The 14,222-nt window shown below is 55.9% G+C and overlaps 1 protein-coding gene across 1 annotated transcript in view; it reads left to right on the plus strand.

Moving 5' to 3' along the window:
* Positions 1 to 2,427: 2,427 nt before the first annotated feature.
* VILL (villin like) overlaps positions 2,428 to 14,222 on the plus strand; it is a 30,069-nt gene continuing 18,274 nt past the window's right edge. The window contains 12 exon segments of the mRNA XM_020964459.2: positions 2,428 to 2,499; positions 5,867 to 5,947; positions 6,169 to 6,243; positions 9,023 to 9,097; positions 9,099 to 9,220; positions 9,495 to 9,603; positions 10,956 to 11,066; positions 11,558 to 11,757; positions 12,398 to 12,476; positions 12,872 to 12,970; positions 13,452 to 13,605; positions 13,701 to 13,801. Of these exon segments, the coding sequence (XP_020820118.2) occupies positions 2,443 to 2,499; positions 5,867 to 5,947; positions 6,169 to 6,243; positions 9,023 to 9,097; positions 9,099 to 9,220; positions 9,495 to 9,603; positions 10,956 to 11,066; positions 11,558 to 11,757; positions 12,398 to 12,476; positions 12,872 to 12,970; positions 13,452 to 13,605; positions 13,701 to 13,801 (1,263 nt within the window). The 5' untranslated portion in view covers positions 2,428 to 2,442.

Genomic DNA, 14,222 nt, shown 5'->3' on the forward strand with positions numbered 1-14,222 from the left:
TTTCTTGAATCTTGTACTTGAAGATCAAATTTTTTATTGAGCTCTGGTCTTTTTATGAGGAAGGTTTGGAAGTCTCCTATTTCGTTGAATGTCCATCTCCTCCCTTGAAGAATCATGCTCATTTTTGCAGGGTAGTTGATCCTTGGCTGCAATCCAAGCTCCTTTGCCTTGTGGAATATCATGTTCCACGCCCTGTGGTCTTTTAATGTAGAAGCTGCAAGGTCCTGTGTAATCCTGACTGTGGTTCCATGATATTTAAATTGTTTCTTTCTGGCTGCTTGCAGCACCTTCTCTTTCATCTGGTAATTTTGGAATTTTGCTATTATATTCCTTGGTGTTGTCAATTTGGGATCTCTTTCAGGTGGTGAGCAGTGTATTCTTTCTATGGTTATTTTACCTTCTGGTTCTAGGACTTCAGGGCAGTTTTCCTTTATGATTTCCTGAAAGATACTGTCCAGGCTCTTTTTTTCATCATGATTTTCAGGTAGTCCAATAATTTTTAAATTGTCTCTCCTGATCGATTTTCCAGGTCGTTGTTTTACGATGAGGTATTTTTGTTTTCATCTATTTTTTCATTTTTTTGTTTCTGTTTGACTGATTCTTGCTCTCTCATAGAGTCATTAGTTTCCATTTGTCCAATTCTAGTTTTTAACAGATTGTTTTCTTCTGTTAGTTTTTGTACTTCCTTCTTCAATTGGCCAATTGTGTTTTTTAGGGACTTGTTTTCTTCAGTGTATTTTTTTTCCAATTGGCCAATTGTATTTTTTAAGGACTCTTCTACCTCTCTCATTACTTTAAAATCCTTCTTGAGCTCTTCTAAGAAGGCTTTTTGGGCTTCAGACCAGTTCATATTCCCTTTTGATTGCAGATGTGGGTTTGTTGACAATGTTGTCCTTTTCAGAATTTCTGTCTTGATCTTCACTCTTCTCATAATGTGAATCTATGGTACGTTTCATTTTACTCGTGGTTCCTTTATTCCCTGGCCTTTAAAGAGATTGAGCTCCCCTGCTGGGGAACAGAGGGCACTGACCCAAGCTTCTTGTGTTGGGAGCCTAGGTCTTGGTCAATGGCTTTGCATGCTGGGGCCTCTTGTGTTGGCATTTAGAGGCTGTAGGGTTCTGGCAGCTTACCTCATGTTGGGCTGGAATCAGCAAGGCTGGAACTTTCAGGCAATTCTAGGTTGCCTGCTTTTCCTTTCCTTTAGCTTTCTTCAGCTCCTTTTAGATGGGTGCTGCAGGGTGTTTATCTGCCTGGGGCCCTTTGCAGTGCTGCCTCCCTTAGTCTGCCATGGCACTGGGAGGCTCCTTTGCTGTAGAATGCCGAGGCACCTGGTGGTTTTCTGAGCTGGTTTCCCCTGTTCCCCAACCCCTGCCCTCACTGAGACACTCGGAGGTCCAGATGTTGGCGTTTGCCTGCTGTACCACCTGGGCTTCAGGATCTCCTCCTGGTTGACAGTTGGAGGCTGTAGGATTCTGTTGGGCTGGAATCAGCAAGGCTGGGACTTTAGGAAGACTCTAGGTTGCTTTCTTCAGCTCCTTTCAGATGAATGCCGCAGGGTACTTATCCGCCTGGGGCCCCTTGTAGTGCTGCTTCCCTTATTTTTGCTGAGGCACTGGGAGACCCATTTGCTGGGCTGCTGCACTGCTGCTCCCCATCTTTCTTCTAGTTCAGCTGTTCCAGGGTTCTTTTCTGGGGTGATATTTTCTGAGTTTTCACAGATTGATAGGGGAGGGTGAGAGCGACTACCTTTGTACTCCATCATCTTGGCTCCTGCAGGAGGAATTATTTTGGACTAGGTGACAAACTCATCCACGCCAGTGGGGCCTCAGGCATCGTCGGCTCCCTCCTGTGATTCTGTCATTTTCATTTCAGAGGCCAATGGTGGTGAGAGAGAAAGCAAAGCCAATGGGCTTCTTGTGGGGCAGCCTGCTCACACACCCACTGCCCCCCTGTCTGTTGGAGAGGTGTGGAGGAGACATTGCAGTCTGAGCTCCATTTTACAGATGAAGACACCCAAGCTGAGAGGTTCAGTGACCTGCCCAAGGCTACTGTGCTAGTTAGTGGTCAAAGGCAGGATTCCATCCAGCTCTCTGCTGACTCCAAAGTCCGGGCCCACTTCCTCTAGGCTACACAGAGCAGGAATTGAAAGTCAGAAGATGGAGACAGTTTAGTTATCAATGGTTCATCTGTTAAATGGGCTGACTAGTCCCTGAGCTCACCGTCTAGAATTCAGATGAATTGATAATGGTGAAGATAAGGATTTGTTGGAGCAGGGTGCTGGGAGCTGTGACCCACCCAGTCTCAGTAGCGGTTGACTCAGCTGCCCTCCTCCTGTATCACCAGCTTCTGGCCACAGTGTAGCATATTAGGGCCAGGGGGAGGGAGGGGAGAGGAAAGAGGGAAGGACCACTGGGTTTGCCCACAGAGAGACGAGCCTCTGGGATGCCAGGGAGGAAGGCGGAGGGAGCAGCAGAGCAGAAGCAGGCTGGACTGAGGGAGGTAAGCAGGCTTCGGTGGCCATGGTGGGAGAGCTCCTGTCCCCTGACAGCCCATGAACAGGCCTGGAGAGAGCAGAGGGATTGAGGTGAGATGGACAAAGACCTGTGTGGGCTGAGGCAGGGCTCTGGTGGAGCGAGGTGTTCTCAGAAGGATACTTGAAGAGATGCTGCTGTCTGTCTGCCTCCTCTGTCATCCCCAGACCTTCCCTTGTCTTCAGTCCCTCCCTATCTGCTGGCTCCTTCCCTCTACCTACAAACATGCCCGGGGCTCCCCTTGCCTCAAACACCCTCCCTTGGCCCATCCATCCCCACTAGCCGTGGTCCCCTATCCCTCCCCTGTCTTGTGGCCAAACTCTCTGAGAAGGCTGTCTACACAGGGGCCTCCACTGGCTTTCACTATTTCCTACTGAAACTGCTCTCTGAAGTTGCCAATCATCTCTTAATCAACAAATCTCGCAGCCTTTTCTCAGGCCTCATCCTTGACATCGTCCGTCTCCCTCTTCTCCTTGACCCTCTCTCCTCTCTAGGCTTTCCTGACCCTGCTGTCTCCTGCTCCATCTCAGCCTCCTTTGCTGGTTTTTGCTCTAGTCCAGGGGCGGGAACCTGCAGCCTCGAGGCCACATGTGGCCCTCTAGGTCCTTGGATGCAGCTTTTTGACTGAGTCCAAGTTTTACAGAACAAATCCTTTCATGAAGGGGATTTGTTCTGCAAAGTTTGGATTCAGTCAAAGGACCCCACTTGACATGCAGCCTCGAGGCTCAGGTTGCCCACCCCTGCTTTTGGCCATGGCGGCTGACCATGGGTGCCCCACAGTGATCTGTCCGGGCCCTCTTCTCTTCTCCCTTTTCCCTCGGTGACTCCACCACTTCTCATGGATACACAGATCACCTCTGTGCTGTTGATTCTCAAGCCTGCCCAGCCTTCCCTAACCTCTGCACATCTCCAGGACCATATGTCCAGCCACCTCTCAGACATCTCCCACCAGAAGTGGTGTAGAGGTGCCCCCTCCTTCCAGCCCCCCCGGCTCCCAACTGTGTCACCCAAGCCCCTCCCCCACCCAGTCTTGCTGTCAGGGCCTCATTTTACCCATTGTCCATCTCTATCCCCCATCACCTCCCCTCATATTCCGGGTCCTATGACAGGGGAAGGAGGCCCTGGATGTGTGTGCTCTTCTCTTCCCACCCCCACATCCCCTCAGGAGTGCACAGACCCCGATCCCATTGGATTCTGCCCTCCCCCCATGCCCCAGCCTTGTTCCTACCTTCTTTTCCTCCTGGAGGCCTCAGAGATTAGCTTAGAATCTGACCCTCAGCTCCAGAGCCGGGGGTGGGCAGAGGCTGCAGGGATGCCCAGCAGCCCTGACTCTCTCCCTCCCTCCTGGCTGTCCTCTGCAGAGACCCTCCTCCCTTCCCCTCCTGCAGATGGGCACCTCTCTTTCTGTATACATCCCAGACACCGTTGGCATTTTCCAAAGGGAACTTTGACTAAGAGGCTAAGAGGAAGCAGTCACCACTAAGAGTGGGGGTCCTGGCAGAGGGCTGGTTCACAGGGTCACCAGAAGGAGCAGAGATGGCTGGGCAAACATGTGCAGTTCACTGTGATGGGACTGGTGGCCGGCCTTCCTTAGGAGCTTGGCACGCATGAGCTCCCTGGGGCCTTGCACCCAAAGGAGGGAGGCTCAGGAATAACCCAACTCTGACAAGGTCACACAGCCAGTAGGAAGCAGGGGCAGAATGTGAGCTAGGGCTTCTCTGGCTAGAGCTCCGTCCACTATGCCAGCCAGCCCACCATAGTTCTGCTCGGTCAAGGCCCCACCATAGGGGCAACATGGCGGGGAGCCAGGAAAGAGGGTCTGCTCCATCAGTGCTGAAGACGAGGGATTCTCTCTTTTTTTATTAATTTATTTTGATTTATCAACACTCACTTCCATATGCTTTTGAGTTTAAAAGTTTTCTCTCCCTTCCTCCCCCCCCACCCTCCCCAAGACAGCACAATCTGATATAGGCTATATATATACATTCTTATTAAACATATTTTCAGATTAGTGATGTAAGTAAGAATTAGAACCAATAGGAAGAATCACCAGAAAGAGGAAACAAAACTCAACAGAAGAGAAAAAAATAGCAAATAGTATACTTTGATCTGCATTCAAACTCCATAGTTCTTTCTCTGGATGTGGACAGCATTTTCCATCACGAGGCCTCTGGAGATGTCTTAGATCCTTGTATTGCTGAGAAGGGTTAAGTCTATCAATATTAGTCATCACACAATATGGCTGTTACTACGTACAACGTTCTCCTGCTTCTGCTCATTTCACTCAGCATCAGTCCATACAAGTCTTTCCAGGTTTTTTCTGAAGTCTGCCTGCTCATCATTTCTCATAGCACCATAATATTCCATCACATTCATATACCACAACTTGCTCAGCCATTCCCCAATCAATGGGCATTGAGGAGGGATTCTGTAGGGGCAGAGGGGAAGGTGCCCCCCATTGCCTTCTCCAAGGGTCTCTCTTGCATGAAGACAAGCTCTCCCAACTGGAGGCTGGCCAGGCTGCCCCAGGGTCCCCTGGCACAGGCCCGGTGTGGTGGCTTTGGCTCTCCCAGTGATCAGCCACGTGATCATCTGTGGACCTCAGTCCTCAGCTGTGGAATGAGAGGGCTGGAATCGAGAGCCAGCCAGAGGTCCGAGTGTGCGGGTGGCTGTGCCCTGAGCTGGGGCTGGAGGGTGGTGAGGCCAGCCTTACAGTGGAAGGTCAAGGCCTGGTTGAGCCCCTGGGCCCACTGACCACATTGGCACAGCTGAGTCTCCTGCCTCTTCTGAGGGCTTTTGTGGCTGGAAAGGCCCCTGTGTGACCTCCTGGCCCAGCCCACCCCGACCCCCACCAGGCTTTGCAGAGCCTGGGCTTGCCCTGAGGACTGAGTGGGCTTGTCTGCACATTCCTGGGCACAGTCTGTGTGTCCATTCCGAGGGCCCTGCATTCCCGGTGACCGTTTGCCAGACCTGCCTGGGGTCTGGGGACCTTTGCAAAGCCTTCCTGTCTGTAAGTCAGCTGCTTCCCACATTTCTTCATTCAGTTGTTCATTCATCAACCTTCAGGCCATGTAGAGAGCCTGGCAATGGAGAAGGGATTCATCCCTGCCGGCACTCTTGTTCTTCGGAACCCCTCTTTGAGACAGGATCAGGGGCATTGCTGATGGCCTCAGAAGGCAGGCCATTGGGAGCTAGCCCGGTCATTTTCCTGACCTCCCGCCCTGCCCCCACTCCAATGGCCTGATGACCTCTGACATCTCTTCTAGATAGAGATCCAGGCTCCACATTTCCCATCCCCCCTTCCACACTGCCCTACTCACTTCTTGTGTTTTCAGCCCAAACCCAGAAGGATGGACCTGGACAGCAGCCTCCCCTCCATTGACATGTTGCAGGGTCTACAGATCTGGGTCATTGAGGTGAGAGGCACTAAACCTGGACAGGGATGCAGGGCAGAGATCGGACAGGGTGGGACACAGGGCAGGGATGGAATGGGGGGGACGCAGGGCAGGGATGGAACAGGGGAGAGAGGCATTGAGGGGCCTTCCTAGGAGGGGGTGGGGCAGCCCCCCAAGGCCTGGGCTGGGGGTGGAGGGAGGGTGAGGCCCAGTCCACAGGAGCCTGTCACTGCCCTTTCTAGAAGATGAAGATGGTACGAGTGCCCGAGAAGGCCTATGGGAGTTTCTTTGAAGGTGACTGCTACATCATCCTGCATGTGAGTGGTCCTGGAGCCTGGCTCCCCACTGGCCATGTCCACTGGAGCCTGGACCTGGGCACTGGGGGAGGAGGCAGCTGGAGAAAGGTGGCCAGAGTCCAGGCTCTCCCCCGACCCCGCCCCAAGCGTCTGGCACCTTGGACAACATGAATCTGAAGCCCTATTTCCCATTCTCCCACCCAAACCTGGAGACATCAGAACTGTCCGGGGCACCATGAGGGCTGGCTTTAAAGTCAGAGGACCTGGGTTCAAATCCTGCCACTCATTGCCTGTGTGACTTTGGTCAAATCTCTCCACCTCTCTGGGCCTCATACTTTTCATTTGTAACCTGATGCCCTCTGCCATCCCTCCTGGCTGTCAGTCTGTAGTCTGAGTTCCAATTTCTGGGGTCCTTTTTTCCTCTTCCGTACCCCTCATTTCCATCTCCAAGGTCAGCTGCCTCCCCTGTGACCCCACGGCTCAGCCATGGCCCTCCCTGGCCTCTCCCTGGGCCGCTGCAGGCCTGCCTACCTCTCTGCTCCACCCCTCCCAGCCCTCCTCCACGTGGCACTCAGCCTTGTCCCCCTTAGGCACCGATCAGTCTTGGCTCTGCCCTGCTCGGAGCTGGGAATTGGTCCCCAGAACCTCCCCAGTGAGATCCAGGCTGCTTGGCCTGGCGTCCAAGGTCCAACCTTCACTCTGGAATGGCCCCAGTTCTCCATTCGGCCTCTTAAAAGCAGGCACATTCAAGGCTTAGCTTAAATGTCACCTCCTCCATGAAGCCTGCTTTGACTGTCCCCGGGCAAAAGTCCAACTCAATCCAACAGATGTTTATTAAGTGCCTGCTATGTGCCTGATGCGAGGCTGTGCTCTGGGACACTGGGGCAAAAATGAAACAGGTGTGGCCTTCAAGGACCTCACTTTTTCCTGCCAGTTGGGGGTCTGGCAGAATAGAACCCATACCAAGATAAGTAAATACGAGAGAGAGAGAGAGAGAGAGAGAGAGAGAGAGAGAGAGAGAGAGAGAAGAGAGAGAGAGAGACAGAGACAGAGTCAGAGACAGAGAGAGACAGAGAGAGAACAAAAACACTCTGTGCCTCAGTTTCCTCACCGAGGACACTCGCTGGCCTCTAAGGTCCCTTCTGGCTCTGAACCTCAGATCCCCTGGATCTTCCACGGGCAGGCAGGATCAGGGAAGGCTTCCTGGAGGAGGAGGCCCAGGAGCTGATCCTTGAAGGAAGCCGTGGATTCTGAGAGGTGGGGTTGAGGAGGGGAGCAGGGGGCCAGTCTTTGGGAGGCCTACCTACGAGTTGGAGCTGAAATGTCATGTTCAGGAACAAGGAAAGGGGTCGGTTTGACTGGAGTGTAGACACCCAGAGAGAAGCCATGTGCATCAAACAAGATGGAGACCTGGCACCAGGGAGTCACTGAGGGTGCTTGAGCTAGGGAATCTCACGGTCAGTCATTCGCCTCAAGGTTACATTAGCAGCTCAGTAGAGGAGACTGGGCTGGGGAGGCAGAAGCCAGGAGTCAGGGATGAAGAGCGAGGATCTTCCCCTCTCAGACGTCAGCTGGCGTCTGAACATGGGCCTCCTAAAGGGGCCTTGGAGGTCATCTAGCCTTCATTTTACAGATGAGGAAACGGAGGCCCATAGGAGCAGTGACTCGGCCAGGGCCCCGTCGGCAGGCAGTGACAGAGCCCAGCTTCCCTGGCTCCAGCTCTGCCCTGGCCCCTTGTGGAGGGCTCCCAAATCACACTGGGCACAGTCTCGCATTTTTGTGATGTATGCCCCTCCTGGGGTCTTGTGAATCCCAAGTTACCCCAAGGCTCATGGCCACAGCTCAGCCTTTGCGGGTCCCCCAGTGGCCTCTGGTGGTGCCACAGCCTCAGAGGAGAGGGGCATGGGCAAGGCCAGCCTGTGCCAAGGAGGTACCAGGGTTCAGAACCCCAAGTGTCCCTGAGAACAGCCGTCCCTGGGCCCTTCCTCAGTCCAGGGTGACTCTTACTGTTCCCTAGAACCTGAATGGGGGGTGGGGGCCGACCCCAGGCTATGGCCTAGGCCAGCCCTGGACCAGTGACCCCAGGGACCTCTCTTTTCCTCTGCTTCTGAGGCTTGGTCTTGTGCCCAGGGGAAGGAAAGGAAAGGGGATGGAAGGGAGGGGGCAGGCTCTGCTGGGGAGACCAGGGCAGGCGACAGGGGGTGCTGCCGACACCTGGGGGAAAAGAAGGTGGTGCCGTCCCTCCCGAAGAGCAGGGGACCTTCTTCTGGGCAGAGAACAGGGTAAAATGCTGGACTCGGAGGTGGAAAGATCTGCCCCAGACATCTGAGGCAGGGTCCCCAACCACCCTGGGCCTCTAAAATGACCCTCCAGCTCTCTGCCAGGTCTAAATCTCTGGGCGGAGGAGGCTGCAGCATCCTCCATAGAATGGGCATATTTCTGTGGTCTGTGTGTTGCCTGGGGGCATGGGGGTGGGGAAGGAGGCTGGCCCTCAGGGGACAGGGGCTGATTAGCCTAGGGAGGAAGAGGTGGTTCCTTAGGAGTGTGGAGGGGCTGGCACAGGCTTTTCTGCATCCCATTCTGTTCAGGAGAGGAGCCCACCAATTCGAGGAAGGCTGGCTGAGCCCAGAGGGAGCAGAGGGCTAGGAAGCAGCCTCAGCCCTCTGCCCTGGCCCTGAGCCCCCTTGCTGTGGCCCAGGTCAGCGCCCGGGGCCCTGGCTGAGCTGGGGATGAGGAAGAGGATGAAGGAAGGCTGGCCCGGTGGGCCTGGCTCCCATCCTGTGCCTGTTCATGTCCCCAGAAGGAGAAGACCAGCCGGGACCTCTCCATCGATATTCATTACTGGATAGGCAAGGACTCGGCCGTGGCTGAGCAGGGGGGCGGCCGCGGCCTACACGGCCCAGCTGGACAGTCTGCTGGGGGACATCCCCGTGCAGCACCGTGAGGTCCAGGGCTGTGAGTCGAATGTCTTCAAGAGCTACTTCAAGAAGGGAATCATGTGAGTGGGGCCCTGGGCTGGGCTGGGCTGGGTCGCTGACCGTCGCCCCCCTGGCTGGTGTCCCTGTCTGGCTCCATCATCATGACAGTTCTGGGACGCAGCTGCTGCGATCCCCGCTTTACAGAGAAGGAAGCTAAGGCCCAGGGGGTGTGGAGGTGACTTGCCCAGGGCCCACAGACAGGAAGCATGGGCCTCTCCCCCCTGGCCTGCATCCCAATCGACGAGCCCCTGGGGGTTCATGGGACCTCACCCGCTCTCTCCCTCCCTAACCCAGTTACAAGAAGGGGAGTCTGGCCTCCGGCTTAAAGCATGTGGAGACAAACATGTACCACATTCAGAGACTCCTGCATATCAAGGGAAAGAAGCCTGTGACAGCCACAGAGGTGAGGCGGCCCAGCAGCCCTGGGGGGCTCCCCCTATTCCTGGGCCAAGCCATCCAGGGACGGAGGGAAGGGGAAGAAGCAGGGGGTGGGCCCACTGCATTCCTGACTCTACCCCCAAGGACTTGGGTGCATCTTAAAGAGCCCAAGGGTCCCAGCTCTGCCACCGATGGCCCCATGCCTCAGTTTCTTTATCTGTAAAAGCAGTCTGATAATACCTGCTCTCTGCCCTGCCGCCATGGGTGGTGGGTGCGAGAGGGTCTTCCCACCTCTGAGCAGCCTGAACCGAGTTAACTGAGCAGGAAGAGGGTGACCAAGAGGAGAGGGAAGTGGGCACCAGCTCCCTAAGAGCACGGTACTGGGGTGAGGTGGCACCCTGGGTGGGAGGAGAAGAAAGGCCACCATGTTGGGGCCCTGGGCTGTGGAGCTCCTTACCAGGCTCCCGTACATACACACACTCGGGAAGAGCCGAGGAGAGGCCAGCATCCCTCCCCTGGGGGGCGAGGCAGGAGTGGGGCCCACACTAGGAGGGAGCAGAGGAGCAGGCCTTCTGCGGATCCAGTGTGTGTATAGGGAAGGACATTCTACCCACACACATACGCCATTTACAACCAGTTACATGATGCTCTAGACCCCCGTTCACAACGACACCATCGTCCATACTAAAACATGACCAAACAAAATCCCCCACACAAACGCCTTCTCACAGTAACACAATCACACACACAAATACCTTCACAAATTGTGTCAATGCACATAGAGACCCAGCCAGACATCCAAGCACCGTGACACCATCCCACGCAACCACACACAAACACACAGATACACCCTGAACACCATGACACCATCCCACATAATCACATACAAACACACATACACAGATATACACTCAGCACAGTGACCCCATCCCACACAACCACACACAATCACACAGATACACACGGAACACAGTGATTCCCACACACACAAACACACAGATACACACTGAACACAGTGACCCCATCCCACACAACCACACACAGACACACAGATACACACTGAACACAGTGACCCCATTCCACACAATCACACATAGACATACAAACACACAAATACACATTGAGCACAATGATTCCCCCACACACAATCACACACAACCACACACAGACATCTGAGTGAGTCCCCATCACACAGCGCCACAGCTACGTGCACCTCCCCTGGAAAGACACCCCAGAGACAGTGGAGACAGAGAGTGAATGTTCTTGTAGTCAGTAGGACCACCCGAAGGCCTGAGGGAAGGGGCAGGTGGACTTCCTGGAGGAGGTGGGGAGGGGCAGGGGATGCTTTGTTTTTACACCTCCTCCTCCCCTCCCCAGGTGGACCTGTCCTGGGACAGCTTCAACAAAGGAGACGTCTTCCTCCTGGACCTGGGGAAGGTGCTGATTCAGTGGAATGGTCCCGAAGCCAACTTGTCTGAGAAATCCCGGGTCAGTGTCCCAGGCTGGGGGGCCCAGCCCTGTGCTCGGCACCCTGAGAGGGCAGCTGGAGCAGGGGAAGGAGGCCCTGGTATCTGCTTAGGGCCAGGGGTTCACGGACAGGCAGGGAAGTGGGATCGGGCCGTGCCTCCTTGCCTGGGCGGTGGCGGGGGAGGCTCGCCTACCCAGCGGCACCAGACAAGCCCCTCTCGTTCCTTCCCTGCCCCTCCTCTCCAGACAGATCGTTGGGGGCTTCTTTCCTCTCAAGTCTGTCTGCTGCGCCCTGGTGATCTCACATCACCGGATACAGATGTCCAGGGGCAGTGTGAGATAGCGCTCCAGAGATAGGCCAGGGCCCCGAGTGCGCCTGAGGACGGATGTCTGGCCCCTGCAGGAAGATTTTGGGAGTGGGACCTTAGGATAGATGGGAGATGGGGGGGGGCTGTCTAGGGCTGGTGGCAGGTGCCAGCTCTGCAAGTCCACCCTGGTCTGTGGCCCGGCAGGGGCTGGCCTTGGCCCGGAACATCCGAGACGGAGAGCGGGGCGGCCGTGCCCAGATTGGGGTGGCGGATGAGGACCACGGCTCTGCCGGCCTGCTGCAGATCATGGAGACGGTACTGGGGCCGCGGGCGGGCTCGCTGCGGGACGTCGTCCCGGAGGAGAAGGCCGACGAATTCCAGAAGGCCAACCTGCGGCTGTACCAGTGAGTGAGGGTCCCGGGAGGCGCTACCTCTCTCGTGGCAGGATCACCTGCTCTGGAGGTGGAAAAGCCCTTAGGTGTCATCTAGTCTGACCCAACCCGCTCGAGGAGGAAGCAAGGGAAGGCCTCACTCTAGGCCCCTATACTTTGCTCCTCTTATTTGAGGCTTTGCATCTCCCAAGCCCCTTTGATCACACACAGTGACTTTTGGGAGAAAGAGAGGCGCTGAGAGCTGACTCTAGCCTTCTCCCAGCAAAATCAAAAAGGCACGAAAAGGCAGGGCCAGGACTTGCAGGATGATGGAGCTGAAAGGAACGATTGAGATGAGGCCGCTTAATCACCTCATTTTAAAAGGGAGGGGATAGGGACCCAGAGAAAGGGAGGGACCTATGCAAGGCTGGACGTTTCTGGGGGAGACTAGAATCCAGGTCTACTGACCCCCAGGCCCAGATTCTTCCATGAATATCAGCTTCTTCCAGAGGACGAGGACTTTGGAGGAGGGAATAGGGAACACACAGGGAGAAGCTGAGTCAGGCGCTAAGAGGAAAAGAAGGGCCCGTCCTGACGAGAGAGAAGGGAGAAGGGAGGAAGGATGGGGAAAGGGCAGGGAGGTATGGCACTCACCTAGGCCTGTCTCCACCAGCCTTTATGAAAAGGATGAAGACCTGGTGGTCCAGGAGATTGCCACCCGACCTCTGACACAGGACCTCTTACAGCACGAGGTGAGCCCATAGCCTGAGGAGAAGACCCCCCCCCCCGGGGCTTGGTGCTGGGAGGCAGTCCTGATACCAGGAGCTCCAGACCAAGGGAGGCATCGAGGGGGGGTCTTGGCTTCAGGGCCGGCAGGGACCTTCACGGGGACACTGAGGCACATGGATATGACCCTTGCCCAGGGTCAAATTCCCTCCACCCCCTCCCACCGGTCCTGCTCCCTCAGCTCAGCCCCATGGCGCCATTCTGCAAACTGGAGCTCGTCATCCGGGTGGCCCATCCCTCCAACCTCCCGGGCATCAGTTTCCTCATCTGGAAAATGGATGTTCAAACCCTCAGCGGGCTTAGTTCCCAGCATCGTTGGGCGACCCTGAAGCATGACCTTTCCTTGGCGTTCATCCCCTAGGACTGTTATATCCTGGACCAAGGCGGCTTCAAGATCTACGTGTGGCGGGGCCATGGATCCAGCAAGGAGGAGAAGAAGGCAGCCTTCAGCTGGGCAGTGGTGAGGGCCCGAAGGGGCTTTCCCTGGGAGTCCCTGGGCAGATGTGGGGGACACAGCCTTCACCTCAAGGGAGGCCCCCTCTAGCATAGGAGCCATTGCTCCCTTCCAGTGTAGAAGCTGCCCCCTCCAGTGTAGGAGACGCCCCTTCCAGTGTAGGAGCTGCCCCTTACCCCAGATCTGGAGCAACCCTGCTCAGATGGGAGGGATGCTGGGGTGAATACCCTGCCCTTCAAAGAGAAGCAACTGAGTATTTGGAAGGCAGTTGTGAGAAGAGCAGATTGTGGGCCTCATTAATCTGCAGGGCTGCTATGGAGTGCCTGAGGGGCTGCAGTGGGAGGTGGGTGCCTGGGAAGGGGCCGATCTGAGGCCAGGGTCCACAAGGAGCTGGGGGATGGGGGGATGGAGGGATGGAGGGATGAGGAGCAGCTCCCTTCTCTCTCAGACCCCACATTCAGGCACATCCTTTTTGCTATCCCGCCAGGGCTTTATCCAGGCCAAGGGCTACCCAGCCACCACCAACGTGGAGGTGGTGAATGACAGTTTTGAGTCCACCATGTTCAAGCAGCTATTTCAGCAGTGGACAGAGAAGGACCAGATGGAAGGGCCAGGCTGGGCTTACAACCTGCCCAAGACTGGTGAGGGAGGCCCGGCTGGGACGGGGAGGGCCTAGGGCTGGGGCCCAGAGGGTTCTCTGGGCTGAGAACCATGTTTCTTGGCCTCCATTCCCCAGCCAAAGTGGAGCTGATGAAGTTTGACGTGACCCACCTGCATGGGTGGCCAGAGCTGGCTGCAGAGCAGAGGATGGTGGATGATGGTTCAGGGAAGGTGGAGGTGAGAGGGGAGAGGGGAGCAGAGGAGCCTTGGGACGTTCCCCTCCCCCTGGTGGGGAGAGCACACCCAAAGCAGCCCTGCCCCACGGGCCATGCCAGGCGTCCAGCCGTCACTCCCCGTGATTACGTGCCCCCCCTCCCCGCCCCCCACCCCACGTGGAGGGGAAAGAGGCCCACCTAACTCCAAAGCTGATTTGTGTTTGCTTTGGGTACCAGAACGATGCCTGCCCTGAGCAAGGAGAGGGGCCCAGACCAAGGCCCGAGGGTGCGCTGGGCTGTTTGGGGAGCAGCCCAGGACACTGAGGTGTCAGCTGGAACAGGAGGTTCAGGGAGAGAGGCCAGAGCCCTGGGCAGGCAGGGAGGAGGGGCCAAGCCCACAGCCCCAGCTCTGAGGCATTTGGGAGGTAAAGGGCCGTCACTGC

Source organism: Phascolarctos cinereus, unplaced genomic scaffold, assembly GCF_003287225.1.
Source record: "Phascolarctos cinereus isolate Bilbo 61053 unplaced genomic scaffold, phaCin_HiC Scaffold_4;HRSCAF=312, whole genome shotgun sequence".
Taxonomy (NCBI): Eukaryota; Metazoa; Chordata; class Mammalia; order Diprotodontia; family Phascolarctidae; genus Phascolarctos; species Phascolarctos cinereus.